General features: G+C 40.5%; 1 protein-coding gene across 2 annotated transcripts in view; it reads left to right on the plus strand.

Moving 5' to 3' along the window:
* Positions 1-16,575, plus strand: part of LOC145767597 (H(+)/Cl(-) exchange transporter 6-like) — a 155,169-nt gene that overhangs the window by 124,275 nt on the left and 14,319 nt on the right. Inside the window, exon 14 of one of the 2 annotated variants that reach the window (XM_082579447.1) lies at positions 71-230. In XM_082579447.1, coding sequence (XP_082435573.1) covers positions 71-230 — 160 coding nt within the window. The remainder of the gene's footprint in view (positions 1-70; positions 231-16,575) is intronic. The other variant, XM_082579448.1, reaches the window with a different exon arrangement.

Below are 16,575 nucleotides of genomic sequence, written 5' to 3' on the forward strand. Positions count from 1 at the left end.
TGTGCTGCTCCCATTATTCTTCTATCATTGCATACAGTTTCTAACTGTTGCATTTAACTTGTTGTTCCAGTTACTTTGGCATGCACCACATCTACCTTGGCACATTCTCGTTGATAGGGGCTGCCGCCTTTCTTGGGGGAGTGGTCCGGATGACCATCAGCCTCACTGTCATCCTGATCGAGTGCACCAACGAGATCACCCTCTCCCTCCCCATCATGGTCACTCTCATGGTAGGTGATTTGTTTTAATGTTTTTTCGACGTTTTGTCCGCCCCTTTTAATATTTGTCCTCTCCAATAGCTCAGTTGGTTAGCGCGTGACTTCTGGAACGAAGAAGCTTCAAGATCAAGCGGCGTTGGTTCGACTCTCGGGGTGTGCACTTGATAGTCCGGCAGCCCGTGACGTATTTGTAACATCATAAGGTACAAAAGGTTTGAGTGTTTTATCAACCTTGCCCCACTGTGGGATGTTCAGAAACCCACATCCGAGGTTTCACTGCTGGGGCGTTTGGGGGCTACAGCCCGGTGAAAAACCCATTTTGGGGGTCAAAAAAACATCATAAGGTACAAGAAAAAAACCTATGGCCGCCATGTGCTTGTGATTGGCCGCTGAACAGCTTGCTTCAGTCGGACACGTTTGGCCGCCGGAAAAAAAAAGTTGTTTCGAGGCCTGTCTATGGTGGATTTTCAAGCCGGAACCCAGGTTGCTCTTTTGAAAGGAACGGGTCGATGAGTGGGTTCACATTGGCATAGATCAGCATTTGAAAGGAACATAATGGACTGCTATCGGATAGTAACTCCTTGGGTCCTCTGGTGGCTTGTAAGGCTTAGGGATCGCAACTACTAAAGCTCTTGTCCAGATTTTTGGGATTGAGAGGTGGTGCAGGCAGGAAGAGAGCAATCTACGTAACCAGGACATTAGGCAGGGCCAGCATGGAGCACAGGAGACTTGTGTGGTTTCGCTAGGTGGAGGGCAGTGGCAAACTGCTCTGGATTGAAATCTCCAGAGATTGTTTCTTGTGGTGTTTCCACTCGCCACAGGGCAGATACTTCCTTTGTCTTGTAGACCTCGTTTTGCACTAGATGGGAAGCGATGGCATTTGCAGAAATGGGGCACTGACGAGAGGAGTTTGCTGAGCGCCCAGTGAGGTTGTTGATGATGCTCTATGCTTTACGGCTAAAGTGTGAAAGTTTGATGATTTGGATGGCTTTGTTCCATCGCTGAAGCTTCTTTGGGTCCAGCCGCTCAAGTAAACTGGTGGCGGTGGTGTTAAAAGCAGCGTTGCCTGTCGTTTGGTTGACAGGACATTTGGTCGACAAGACATTTGGTCGACAGGACAGACATTTGGTCGACAAGGCATTTGGTCGACAAGATATTTATTTAGGACATTTGGTCGACAGGATTTTTTGTAATGAACAAAATTTTTTTAATGAACAAAACATTTTGTTATGAACGATACATACAATACGATACATTAATACGTTTTACTTATACATAATCATAAGTTGTGCGCGACGGCACGTAACTAAGCAACATGGTCATTATTATGCACATCAATGTTAGCAACAATGTTTTTCAATCAGTCGTTAACAATCTTCTAACATTTATTCACGGGAACAGGGTGGGTACCGGCTACTAGTTGCTCTAGTATGAGTTCATTCTAGTCCTGTTCTTTCATGATTTTGACTACTTAGCGTCGAATGGGTGACTCCTACGCGCTTTGCAAAAGCATGGTGCCACCCTTCGATGGAGTTATTCGCTCGTGGAAGATTGTCCACTACTCTCTCGTTGACATTCCGGAGGGCATGTTCGAACAACGGATGGCGTCGCCGTCTCCGTTGCATGACACTGATACAAGTAGTCTCAAAGTAGACCAGAAACTCCTCCAGCGCTGTATCAGTATCGTCGTCCAACGAATTTATCATTGCTTCAAAAGCGACAACCACATCGGCCAGGTACCACAAATGCCAGAGACTGAAACATTTTAATTGTGAGTGAATGACTCGGGTCTTCCACGTACCAGGCTTTTAGACCAACCCCTTGAATCTTACACCAAAGACACTGTCCAAAATGAAACAAACATCCTTGCATGTCCGATTGTCCGCGGTTGGAAACGCAATTCTCAATGCCTGGCCGGCAACCACTGCAAAATCTAAAAGGACTGATATGGGTGCTAACATGGCCCTTCGATTTTTCAAGTAATCGAAAATGCGGTGACATGTATCACGGTTCTCATTCCGACAAATACAATACACTAGACTGCAGCGGTCGGCAACCTGCAGCGCGGCTCCAGAGCCGCATGCGGCTCTTTTACCTCAGCGCTCTGGCTCACGCGGTGCCGGATGCGCTATACAATGAAATTCAGGAGCAGAAATCACATTAACTGTGTGAAATAAATCATTAAAAGAATATGTGTATGTTTATATCTGTCCATGAACCGATTTATTGTGTTTTCCAGTCATGTTAAAAGTTGACAGCTGTTGGAATGGTAACTACAAATCAGTTCTACAGGGTGCAGCCGAATAACTCGAACAAAAGGCTTTCCTGTAAGCGTTAGGTTTTTGCTGTAAGCAGTCAGTTAGATGGTGCGGCTTCGAGCAGGTTTTAGTTTAATGGAGACGAGACCAAATGGCTCTTTCAATGCTAAAGGTTGCCGACCCGTGCACTAGAGGCATAGGCGCCGGGTTTTGAAAATTGCCGGGGGGCAAACTTTCTAGCCGACTGATTTCTTACATTCAAAATGCTGGCTCAGCACAATCATACTACTTCTCCATTTTTGCTAGATTTACAAAGCTCCATTTTGTTGTGTACATTCTACACGGAGTGAAGCAATCGATGTATGGTTTTCAAAGTAAAATGGGTTGAAAAGTTTCCCTCTCAAGTTAGACTGCGCTTGGTATTTAGTTACAGAATCTGCAGTGTCATCTTCAGTAACACTCTTTAGCCAATCCAGTAAATTCTCATATTCACGTTAAAAGGCATCGATTGCGCCGAGTTTCAAAACCCACCTAGATGGGCACAATGGTCGTAGTGATGAGTGATGGGACTGATGGCCACTTGCGTCATTGCTCAACTGAAAGTTACGGAATTGTGCCAATCGCTTTGGGGATGCAAGTACGAAATTCACAACAATTTGAAGTACAGCCAGAGCATTTCTACCATTGTGACTATAGTTCAACACGTCCTGTACAATTAAATTTATCTTGTGTCCAGCGCAGCACACGTGCACCATAGAAGGATTGTCAAGCTTGAAACGTGCTTGTAGGCCAATGAAACGGCCATTCGTATTAGCAGCTCCATCGTATGCTTGACCACGACAACGAGTTAAATCCAGATCAGCGGCAATTATGGCGGAACGTATAACCTGATGTAAGGTGGCAGCATCTGTACGATCGGTTTGAACCACACCAAGTGGGCATTTTACAATGTTTAGTTTGTCGTCAACATAACGAACACACAGAGAGATTTGTTCCCTACAAAAAATGTCTTGCGTTTCATCAGCCATGATAGCAAACCAAAGACAAGAATTAATTTTTGCAACAACGTTGCCCAAGACATTTAACGAAACTAGTTCTAGCATTCATTTTGAATATCATGGGTTTCATTTTGAATATCATGGCGTCTACCAGCCTAGCTTCATTGCATTCCCTGTGTGCGGTACTAATATCATGCTTTTTTAATGCATCTTTCCCTTTTTTCCGTTTGCTGAAACCTTCGATCCAAACCTTGTGTTGTCCTGAAGACAAAACAGTTTTGTTCGTGACGAGACTTTGTTGTGATCCACAGCCCATTTGCACGATGTGCAATAAGCTATTCCTTTCACGGAGTCAAAGGTTATCCAAGGATATTTCTTTTCCCCATGAACGCTGGTGCTTTTGACCTTTAGACTGAACATTCAACCCACTCTCTCCCACTTCGGACGAAGTGGTAGCTTTCTCACTTTCCCATCTTTCTTCACACACATCTTCACTTGGTTGATGTTCACTACTGCCGCTACTTTGTTTAGCAAAAAATGAAAACATTGATGTTTGTTTGCGTCTATCTGCTATTGTATATCTCCAAGCTTTATAATGTAGGCTACTTCGAATTATATGCTTGTCACTTTGAACTTTAGCTCTTAATACGCGTAGATACTAAACTGAGAAAACAGCAAACCGCAGCTCGTTATTGACACTCCCAAGAAAAAACAAAGCAGAAGAAATCAAGAAAAACGTTTTTCAATCATTGTTACTATGCTTCAACGACACCATGCTGGCGTTTATCAGCTACGTACTTCTGGTTTTTTTGTTATCTTAGGAGCAGCGCTCTTGTTGCAACAAGTACATCTTTTAATTGAGATCAAACCGCAATAAAGGTCAAACTAATGCAAATCTGAACTTAGAAACATTTGATTTAAGATTTTGTGGGGGGGCAGCCACCCCGAGCTAAATACACGGGTCTAGTCACTAGTCACCCTATGAGTCTAGAGCAGGGGTTCTTAAACTTTTTGAGCCGCGCCCCCCTTTGACGTGCCATCCAAACTTGCGCCCCACCGAACTACAAAATTAGGAAACATTAAAGTGTAATGACTACAGGAATTTATATTTAGCTTTCATCAATGTGAGGGATGTAATTGTTTTTCGGAAACCAAAAGTTTAATTCGAGGCTTTGTAGCTGATAATGCACACCTCAGATCGGCTTCACAATCAATAAGTTTGTTTCGATGTTTTGTTTTTATATTCAAAAGTGTAGAAAAGCCACTTCCGCACAGATAAGTGGACGAAAACGGAAGAAGTGTGCGTATCGCCACGCTACCCACTCCCTTGTATATATGCAAATATTTAACCCAAAAATCAGTTAGTGGCATTGCTTCATAATCGTCTTTTGCAGTGGAGTTACACTTTATTTCCAAGAATTCCTCTTGCAAACCGTCGGGAAGAATGTCCTCGTTAACACGAAAGGGATTTCTTGTCATCTTCCATTCTGGAAGGTCGGTGTCACCCAAGTCTGGGAAATAGCGTTCGAATTCTTGTTTCAAAAGCTGAAGGTGAGCCTCCACTTCAGCCTTAAGCTCACCTTCCAGTTCAAGTTGCTTTTTGTCAAGTGCAGTATCTAGGTTGGGAAATGAAGCTGCATTTCCTATTTGTATTCGGCGGTGCCACAACCCCAGCTTTGCCACAAATGCTCGAATGGCATTATAGCTATTAATCCGGTTAATATTTCTGCCCTGCAAGAGCAGCAAACTTAGTCTAGGTTCCTTCAGAAACTAGTTGCTAGGCTACTTTGAAATCATACTGCGAGCGGTAATGTCCGTAGTTACTTTTCATAATGTCTTTTTACACATTCTTTTTGGGTCAATAATGTCTTTTTAGACATTACTTTTAAAGAAATAAAAAAGAGTCAAAAGGCATGTAAATTTCACTCTGTGTGGAGCTACATGTAGTTGAGAGGTTAACTGTTATTTTTTTATTCACTTGCGAGCGGTAAGGTTACTTTTGGTCAGCATGTTACAGCAATGATAGCGTAACAATGCATCAATATTGTTACGATTGGTTGTATTTTATCGTTCGACATTTCATACCGACGGTTGCGGTCAATTGACATCATGGCAAGACTACAACCTACCGGCACTAGACTAAATTAAACTATTTCATTACGACCCCAAAATTTCATTACGCGACGTTTAGTCACATGCGTTTTTTAGTTACATAGTTGACATTGCTCGCGCCCCCCTTGTGAACCTTTCATGCCCCCCTTGGGGGGCGCGCCCCCAGTTTAAGAACCGCTGGTCTAGAGGCACAGTCCGCGAACCAACTATGATAGCATGAATGGTGTACAATTGGTAATTGTTTGGCGCACTGTCAAAAGTGCCATTGCAGAACCAATGCGTATTTCTCTCCAGAAGATCTAAACTCCCATCAGTTGTAAAAATGTACAAGTCCAGATCCTTGTCGTAAAGTGTCAAAAAATCATCTCTTCTGGTTGTTGTGGATAACTCGTGTGGAACGTCGTCACCGTCTGGGGCCTTTCGTTTCCGTCTCACCATCCGCGCTAATGCTTTATTCGATAGAGAACCTGCAGTGGCTAGCGGAAAGTTCTGTGTACAGTTCTGCACTAACGTACTGGTGGCTTCTTCGAAGTTCACGGCTCGTTCTTTTATGGCAGTAATCGTTTTTAGAGCGACCACACGGCTAGGCTCGCCTGCATGTGTATGTTGAGATGGTCCATTGCAGATTACGTGGCCAACTGTCGTCGTCCTGCCGGAACATATTTTTCGCTCCTTGCACTTCCAGTACACTTTTGTAGTGTTTAGCTCTATTCAATAACTCAGATACTAGTAACTAAAATGGCTGCTGATGGCGACAGCGTATGTATACGCGAACTGTAGGTCACGTGTTCTATGGATGAACACACTGGGAGGAGGGAGGTAATACTACATCTCCCCCTCAAGAAACTTCAACGTTTAAAAGAAACAACACCAACGTAGAGAGAGGAAGGGCTACATCTCCCTTCGAGAAAAAGATACAACTCCACGTATAGTCAAGAAGAAGACTGAGGGAGGAAGGGCTACATCTCCTCTCGATAGAAAGAAACCTCATAAAAAAAACAACAACAACACCGAAACAATTACACAATACTATTGCCAATTATCAGTATAACGATCTGGTGGCTTTATAGTACGACCACTGCGGATTCTATACAAATCAGAATTGGGCTGATCATGGTCAGCCTGATTAGTTTTTGACTCTATAACCGGGATTTTGGTCTTTTGGTTTGCCAGTCTTATTATTAAACTCTGGCGGTTTCGTCTGATAATGCCACGAGGAGTTTTGACCATGGAAGAGCGAGGGGATGGAGCTTGTTGAATTATGTGTCCTTCATCCAAATCTGGCTCGATCCAAACACTTGAGTTTGGAGATAAGGGAGGCAGCACCGTTGCTCTATGTCTCTTATCGTGATCTAACTTTTGCTGTTGTTTTAGTTCTTTATCACAAAGGCAAAATTGTTTTAAGATAAGGCTAGGCCACTTTGGATCATATATTTTAGGATCAGCGGGAACAATCAATCGCAGCTTGCGTCCCATTAATAGTTCACACGGACTGAATCCAGACTGCAGTGGAGTGCTTGCGTAATTAGTGGATCCGTTGATTTGTCAAATAGCGATTTCAACCCATACTCCTTGGAGAATCTGCAAAAGATGTGAGAAGAGTATTGTGGGCCATTATCGCTGACGAGTATTTCGGGGATTTCGTGAGTTGAAAAATTTTTTTTCAAATGTTCGATAACATCAAAGAATGCAGTGGAGTGGTCAAGACACGACACTTCAATAAAGCGCAAAAAATAGTCGACCACGATCAAATACTGTTCTGCCATTGGAACAAATCACAGCCAACTTTCTGCCAAGGATAGTCCGGCAAACTCGAAGGCATGAGAGGTTCTGGGCTGCAAACACGGTGTTGATATGCTTCACCGCATTTACACTGGCCATCAAGGAATAGTCAAGTGTAGATCCCTGGCTAGATCTTGTATATGGTGGCCTGGTATGAATGATGACCTTTCCAGTTTTGTAACCAAATGTTCTGCTTGCAACCAGCCACTGCGTTTGACAGTAATCAATTAATTTAGCACATACCGGATCATCTCGAATTTCGGCGCGAATCTGATCTAAGTGTTTGGACGAGGCAGGCAGTGAAACAATAACGGCATCCACATGAAGTTCTGCCTCCTCATGCAAATCATCTTTGTTGCCTGTTGAGGCAGGGCTTTTGGAAAGCATGTCTGCTGAACAAAGTAATTTTCCTGGAACATATTTAATCTCGTAAGAATACCACATCAATCTCATTCTGAAGCGTTGAATGCGAGGAGGCAACTCGTCAAGACTTTTGTTGCTCAGCAGCGATATTGACGGTTTATGATCAGTGTTTATTTCAAATAAAGTGCCAATTAAAAAGTTTCGGAATTTTTCAAATTCCCAAGTTACAGCCAATGCTTCTTTTTCGATCTGGGCATATCGAGTTTCAGCCGGAGTGAGTGATCTTGATGCAAAGGCAACAGGATGCAATTGCCCAGATTGCATTTGCCACAATACAGCCCCTAACCCATAAGAGGACGAGTCTGCCAAAAGAACAGTTTTAGCTTTAGGGTCATAGTGAATTAACGCAGGGGTGTCTGTTAACGCAGACTTGATATCATTGAAAGGTTTTTGTTGGCTAAGGCCCCAAACCCAAGAGGTCTCTTTGCGTAACAACTCTCGTAATGGTTGTGACAATTCTGCTAGGTTAGGCAAAAACTTTGCAAGCTGATTAGCCATGCCCAAAAACCGGCGTATTCCACTTGTGTCTGAGGGAGCTTCCATGTCTTTAACAGCCGATATCTTTTCAGGGTCAGCATGTATACCCTTGTTATCAACTATGTGGCCCAGGAATTTTATCGATTGCTTGGAAAATTCACATTTATTGTCATTAAGAGTCACTCCAGCAGCGGACAGCCTAGCCAAAACGTCATTCAGTCTTTTATCATGTTCACTTTTTGTCGCCCCAAATATCAACACGTCATCCATAAGACATAACACGCCAGGTAATCCTTCCAGAATAGACGACATTTCGCGTTGAAAATGTTCTGGGGCTGATTAGATTCCAAATGGTAATCGGTTGAAACAATACCTCCCAGATGGACTGATAAATGTAGTCAGCAATCGTGATTGTTCGGACAGGGGAATTTGCCAAAATCCTGAATTGGTATCAAGTTTTGAAAAATACTGGGCACCCGAAAGTTTGGCCAGGGTTTCTTCAACGGTGGGGAGCATATGACATTCTCTTTGAACACTTTTATTTAGCTGTGTAAAGTCTACACAAATTCGTACCCTACCGTTTTTCTTTGGAGCCACAACCATTCCAAAACACCACTCTGTAGGCTCCGTAAGTTGGAAATGACTCCAAGTTCCTCCATGCGCTTCAACTCACCCTTTACCTGGTCCTCCAACGGCCATGGAACTCGTCTCGGAGCTGAAAGACAGTAAGGTTTCACCTCAGCTTTTAAGCTGATGTTATATTCGCGCCCCAGTTTGCCTAAACCTGTGAATAAGTCTGGATATTGTTCGTTAAAAGTTGACTGCTGTGAAACCAAAAGTTCCCTGACATTATTAAAGCAAGCAAAGATACCTAGTTCTGTTATTGCAAGCCAACCTAGCAGTGGTTGCGTCAATCCTTTTATGACAAACGTCCTGTGTGCCGGAAATGTTGTTACACTGAAAGTAGCAGTGAATTTGCCTTGCAATTGCAGTCGCAGTGTGGATTGCAGTGTGGATTGAGGGCCGACTTGCAGTGTGGGGCCGACTTGCAATGTGAGGGCCGACTTGCAATTGCAGTGTGGATTGAGGGCCGACTAAGTCAAGATATGACGGGCGTAGCAAAACTTTAATTTTTTTACTGTCCTCTAGGGACATCGCCGTAACGTCAGCTCCTGAATCAATTCGAAACCACATCATTGCGTCATACACTTGAGCGTTTTCTTCGGGTCTGTCGTACATTGTACTATTGTTCAAATTTCCAAGCATTAGATCAGATTGTGAGTTGACAACTAGGTGGGACACTTTGTTGCGCTTACTTCTGCACACTTTTTGGAAGTGGTCTAACTTACCACAACTGTGACAGTTAACATTGCGAGCAGGGCAAATCGTTTTAGAATGAGCCGCATTTCCACACTATGAACAAGATTGTCAATTAATTTGATTTGGTTTGCGTTCAAATCGTTGTCGCACTGCGCTCACTGCAGGCATGCAATCCTCAAAACGTGCACTGTCCACTTCTAAAACGCTTGTTTGCTGCAAAAGCTTTTGCTGCTATTTCACCGATTCGGTGTCGTGAACCATCCGAATTGCTTTATCAAAGGTCAATTCCGAATCTAATTGCAATCTTTCAGACAAGTCTTTGTTTGTAATATCAACTACAATTCTATCACGGATTAGTTCATCACGCGAATTACCGTAATTACAGTTTTCCGCCAAAGAGTAAAGCGACGTAATAAATTCATCGGCTGTTTCATGAATTTCTTGTTTTCTGAGGTTAAACTTTGCTCGTTCATATATGACCTTGCGGTGAGTGTCGAAATAATTGTTAAACTTTGCTATCACCGTGTCATACTTGTTCCTGTCCTCTGCACTTAACCCGAATGTTGCCAAAATATCGTCAGCTTTATCTCCGATCAAATATATCAGAAAGTTAACTTGTTCTTTCTCAGGCTTGTCACTAACTGCTTAAGCAATTTTGTATCGTTCAAATCTGCGGCTCCAACCTCGCTATTCTTCTGACTTATCAAAACTAAACTGGTCTGGAGGTCGAAGATTTCCAGCCATTCTGACACCATGTAGTGTTTAGCTCTATTCAATAACTCAGATACTAGTAACTAAAATGGCTGCTGATGGCGACAGCCGTATATATACGCGAACTGTAGGTCACGTGTTCTACGGATGAACACCCAGGGAGGTAATGGGGTAGTGCGAGGCAATACTGGTTACATTTTGGTATTATTGTGTATATCTTCACATAAAGTTAAAAATGTCTCAATTTTTAGTGTTAAACAATTACATTAAGGCTTCCTTAAACAAGATAGAAAAAAAAGTGAAATTTATTTTTAAGTTATGTTAATACAACATCATTTTTACGACAGAGTCAAATGACTGGTTTTGCCCCTAAGTAAGGGTAAAACAGGTCAGTGTTTTTTTAATGAAAGAAAGATTATATTTACACATACAAAGTGCAGTTACACATACAAAGTACACTACTGCAAAACATTTGTTCAGAACAGACATCAGCAAACATGCTGGATTCCATTTTATGACATTATTTGTTCAATTGCTGTGCCGAGTATCCATGGTTCTTCTGGATGACAAAACAAACTGAGCAAGGAAGATTATGACAAAATTTGCCATTTTGTTCACTGACAATGAGGTCCACATGGTACATTACAGTTGTCAAATGTTAGAACAATTGTTTTTTTCTGACAATGACTGGTTGTACTTCAGGGTGACTTTTTTTTGGAAGAAGTGTCTCCAAACTGCTCTTTGAACTTTTCTGAGAGGCGCGACATCTTTGATGCAGCCAGGAAAAACCGTTTGCCGGGCATTGTTGTTAGAAATGCCAATTAGTCCAGAGCGGACTTTCATCATCTTGGTGAACTGCTCGAATGCACGATCTGTACTAATGGACACAAATGGGATCTCACCCTTGGTAACAGACACATTGCCTTCTTGAAGTTCACACCAAGTCTCTGGGTGGTTGATCTTCAGGTCATGCATATCTGCAATATACCGTGACCAAAGGCGCTTGTACTTTTCCAATCTAGGGCTTATTCAGTTCCTCACCAGCTTGCAAATGGAGATTGAGATCTGCATTCCGGGATGCCTCGACAAAGAATAAGATTGTTTCCACACCGTGAACATAGTTCATCATTGACTTGAACATCGCATTAGAGGACTTCTCCGTTTCCCATGCTTTCGATTGCTGCATCCCATCTTCATCTATGAGGATTCGTTCCAGATGGTCACGAGCAGTCGAGATGGATTCAGGAGTAATGTTTTTGTTGTCAGATAACGATGTCCATGCCTCCTGGACCTTATCTGTTGATCTTGAGCAGATAATTTTCAGATGTGACTTCTCTATGAAAAAATAATCCAAGGCCAGTTCATACAAAGCTATGTAAGTGTGGATGTGTGCACCAAGAGTTCTCTTGTAGTGCGCACACTTGAGAATTTGTCTTGTGGTTGCAGATCCATACACATCGGCTTCGATCCAGGCATCAACAATCCCAGAGTTCTCTATGGAAGTTCCGAGAGCTCTTAGTGCAGCCATCACAGCATGCAGCTCACCCAGTCTGGAAACAATTTCTCTTTTCAGGTCGACCCGTGCGTCTAGCAACTGCACTGCCTTTTCGTAGAGGGCCATGTCGAAGGTTATCACAGTTGAGTACCCCTGACCAACGACTAACGTCTTCAGCTGTGATACTTGTAGAATCACAGTCAGCACAGTAGGCCACTCGTGAGCAACTTCAGGTAGCAGGGGTAGTGCACCAACGCGAGTGAGTTGTAGGCAAGATGCGATAAGTGGCTTGTATCCTGCCCATCCGGGGATCTTGCTCTGTTCATAATTTTCTCTTGCTCTGGACAAAGTAGATGCTGTGACCTACCCTAACTGGGTCAGTTCATATGACTGAGCAACACCTGTTGTGTTGGCCTCAAATCTCCGCGCTCTGTTGTCAAGTTCTAGTTTTGGCTTGGCACATGGCTTAATGGGCACATGATATGGAAGGATTGATAAATTCTTAGCTGCAGTAAGTTCGAGCTTTGGTGCGACTAGTTCTCCTGAAACATTTGCTTTCTGATACACTGCAGTGATTGTTCCATGTGTGGTGCCTTTCCAGTAGGCGGACAACAAATACGAATAAACACTTTTTTTATTTCATTATTTTCATTTTTTATACTTAATTGCAGACAAATACTTTTTTGTAGGCAGACAAACACGACGTAACACTGTATATAAGTAGTAATGTAATAATAATAATAATGTTAGTTTTTATATAGCGCTGCATCCAACGCGAATGCGTTGCTCCTCACCGCTTTACAAAGCAGACAGTGTCGATGCAGGGTTGTTCCATTATATTTCAACAAATTTTTTAGCAATTGTATACCCTATGTCTGGAAAACTTAATTTTGTTGATTGATTTGGTAAGGGTTTGACATAATGATGATAAAAAAAATTTTTTTTTTGAAATTGGGCCACCTGGTGGTGAGATATTGAAGTTTTAATGAAATTTCGTCTGTCAATGCCGACGCGAGCCCCCAAAATTAAATTCTTAATTTTGGGAGTCATACTCCACCTAAAAATTTGATGTTGGTGTCAAATCCTATGTTTTAAAGGTCAAGGAATCTGAATTTGAGGTTAAATTAAGGATAAATCCACAAGAAAACATTGTTTCTTAATATTTTTTATTTTAAGGGGGACTAATGGGGACCCCAAAATGGGAATGAAGGATTGAGTGAAAAGAAAAAATTGTTTTTAGCATGTCATCTACATACCTTAAACCATTCACCAATATGATGTTTTTTGATTACAATTGTAATCTTCACAAGAATTTTCAGTCTTTAAATAATGCAACCTGAATTTTTCAAAATTATCAATTTTTGTCTGGAGAGAAATCTGAGTCAAGAAAAAGATTAAAAACCACAATATCTTGCATTTCTGCAAATAAAAGTTTTTCAGGTTTCAAACCAACTAAAACAATTTCTTATTTGTGGAACTTTTCTTTCCAACTATTGATCTGGAATTTGAACTACTATTTATTACTTAGTTGAACTTGAAGACATTCTGACTTTTCAGGAGTCAACCACGAAGGACACTCGATTATTTTTCAGGTTTTAAAGTTTATGATTTGGATGAAGAAATTAGCTTTCAACAATGGGTTTCAACAGACAGAACGACTCTAATCACACAATGCTTGCCTGTAACAGAGTACATTGGTTTATTGAGCACTAAAATTGATGATTTAACTAGTCATTCTTATATAGCCAAGAGTCAGTCAAGTTATTTGAAAGACCGAAAGAGCATGTTGCAACCGGATGAAGCACTTGTGCTGGAAGATTTTGCTAAAAATTTCCAGTTTGTTATTCAAGATGAAGTACAGTCTTTTCATTGGTGTAAGGATTACTGCACTCTTCATCCTTTAGTTTTGTACTTTCGAAATGGCACAGAGGTACAGTCCCAATCCTTTTGTGCTATTTCAAATGATCTAATTCACGATACTTGCTTTGTGCACTATCTTCAAAACATTTTGTGTAGTTATTTGGAATCCAATCTCCCCCAGGTACAACATGTGAAATATTTTTTAGATGATTGTGCTGCACCGAAATGGCCCGTTTCGGTGAGTCCGATCCCTATTCAGTGATTTTTTTCAATTTTTTTTTTTAAATTACCTTGTACCGTAGCCTTATTATCATTGCCGTTTTAGGGTTAGGACTTAGAGGTTAGGAACTCACCGAATCGGACTCACCGAATAGTAGCAGACCCGTGCTGCACAATATAAGAATTTTAAAAACATACTGAATCTTACATTTCACAAAGAAGATTTCAAAATCAGTGCTAGTAGGTCATTCTTTGCTTCCAGCCATGGTAAATCTCCTTGCGATGGTGTTGGAGGCATTGTGAAGTGCCAATTACGAAGTGCAAGCTTGTCTCGTCCAACAACAAACCAGATTTTGACAGCAGAAGCAGTTTATCAATATTGCCAAGAAAGCATAAAAGGCGTTACATTCTATTACATTTCCAAAAATGAATTGACTGATCACCGGCAACAATTGGCAGACCGTTTTTTGTTGGGAAAAACCATCCCAGGAACAAGAAGAACGAACATCTGATGATTCAACATTTGCTGGCAAGCACTGCTTTTTCAGAAAAGCACGCAAGTACACTGCATCTGATGTTGCACTAATGACATATAAAGCATGCAAGTATAACCACTGTTGGTGGCTTGGTTTAGTGGAAGAAGCAAGTGAAGAACATGCAGATGTGCTTGTCAACTTTATGCATGCCAGCTAAGTGGATCTTTTACAGAATTTTATCTGGCCACCAAAAGAAGATAAATGTTGGGTGGATTGCAATTCAATCATTGCAAAAATCAGTCCTCCCACAACTCAAAATGCCAGAACATACAACTTTGACAAGGGAGAATTGGATAATGTTGTACAATTGTTTGCTATTATGACATGAGGTTTTAAAATGTAGGCTACTCATAACCATTAACCAGTTGCTGGGTTTTTTTTTTCGCTGAGACTTTTCGGTCATTTGTCCGAAATGACTTGAAAAAATTCGGTCATTTTTTATTTATTTCGGTCATTTTTAGTCACTTTTAGTCATATATAGTCAATTGACTATAGGTTGACTATATATTTTTTCGGACATTTTGACCGAATTGACTATAGGGTCATTCCATTGCAAATGAACAAATTTTTTTGAAAAATTACACCACATGTCATAGATTTTATTGAAATTTGACATACTTGTAGATGGGTCATTCCATGCCAAATGAGCAAATGGGTTACACCACATGTCATAGATTTTATCGAAATTTGGCATACTTGTAGACGTCAAAGAAATATTAAGAATGCAAAAAAAATTTTTGGAAAATTTTAAATATTAGTAGAGTTATGGTCATTAGAAAAATCACCATTTTTGCCTGTTCCGCTTTAGTGATTTTGTCCAATTTCTTATTATCTTTCTAATTTCTTAACCTGTGATCAAACAAAATGGCTGAAAATTGCTAAACATACATTTAAAGACCCAAGGAATCCAAAAATGTAAATTAAAACGTTGACAGAGAACTTCTTGATATGATTATAAAGGTTTCAATTTGCTACATGCATTTTTTGGAGGCCAAACTTTGGGGGCCTATAAAAAAAATGGGTATAAAATTTAAGAACTGAAATTCACATATTTTATACTTATATCAATACTCTTTCATTTCAAATAAAAAACATGAATTAATTTTGATAACTACTATAATAAAAGCTAAATTTTCTGACTTGCAAATTTTGTACTTTTTTACACTCATTGTTCAAGATTTTTGTCTATGACATCACAATTTACATTATTGCTTGTTGATGACATCACAATTTACATATTGTTTGTCATGACAATTGTTCAAGAAGAAGAAGAAGAATCACTAGATGCTTATATTGGTACTAGTACCATAAACTGTATCTTTTTTGTTGTTGTGACATGCTGTACTTTTTAATTTGTAATTTTTGCTTTGTCGCCTAATGTTTGTGACAGGGCTGGGCACATATCATTATATACAATACAGTATACAACTATACATTTATACAATAATTCATGTCGAGTACAAAATTAGTAGTTTTATGTGATTAGAAGCTGCAATGATACAATATTATACAGTATCATACACCAGGCATGATAATTAAATGATTTTTTTTTTATACATTCTAGTTGGAAATGCTTGGTATAATTTTACATTTTTTTCATGATCTTATCAATTGTAAAGTCCAATTACTTATTAAAAAAGAAACATGCAACCTTAGCTATCCAAAAATATCTTTGTTCAAAATTTCATACTGCCCTTCATCCCCATTTGGGGGCCCCATTTATCTCCTTTAAATCTTTAAAAACATTGTTTTCTTGTGGATTTATCATCAATTTAACCTCAAATTTAGATTCCTTGACCCTTAAAACATATGATTTGACACCAACATCAAATTTCTAGGTGGAGTATAGCTCCCAAAATTAAGAAATAAATTTTGGAGCTCACGTCTGCCATCTAGTGATGAGTTTCACTATCTCACTAACCGGTTGTCCGATTTCAATTTTTTTTTTTTGTTAGCATTAGTATGTCAAACCCTTACCAAATCAATCATCAAAAACAAAATTTTCAAACATAGGGTGTTTGGGGTTTGTTGAAATATAATGGAACAACCCTGCAGCCGTATAGATGTGCAACTGAGTACATTATTACCCGAATCCACTCCATTGCTCAGTGCCTAGCAGGAATGAAATTCAGTACCATTTTAAAAATGTCTTTGGTATGACCCGAC

The sequence above is a fragment of the Aplidium turbinatum genome, chromosome 3 (assembly GCF_918807975.1).
Source record: "Aplidium turbinatum chromosome 3, kaAplTurb1.1, whole genome shotgun sequence".
Lineage (NCBI taxonomy): Eukaryota > Metazoa > Chordata > Ascidiacea > Aplousobranchia > Polyclinidae > Aplidium > Aplidium turbinatum.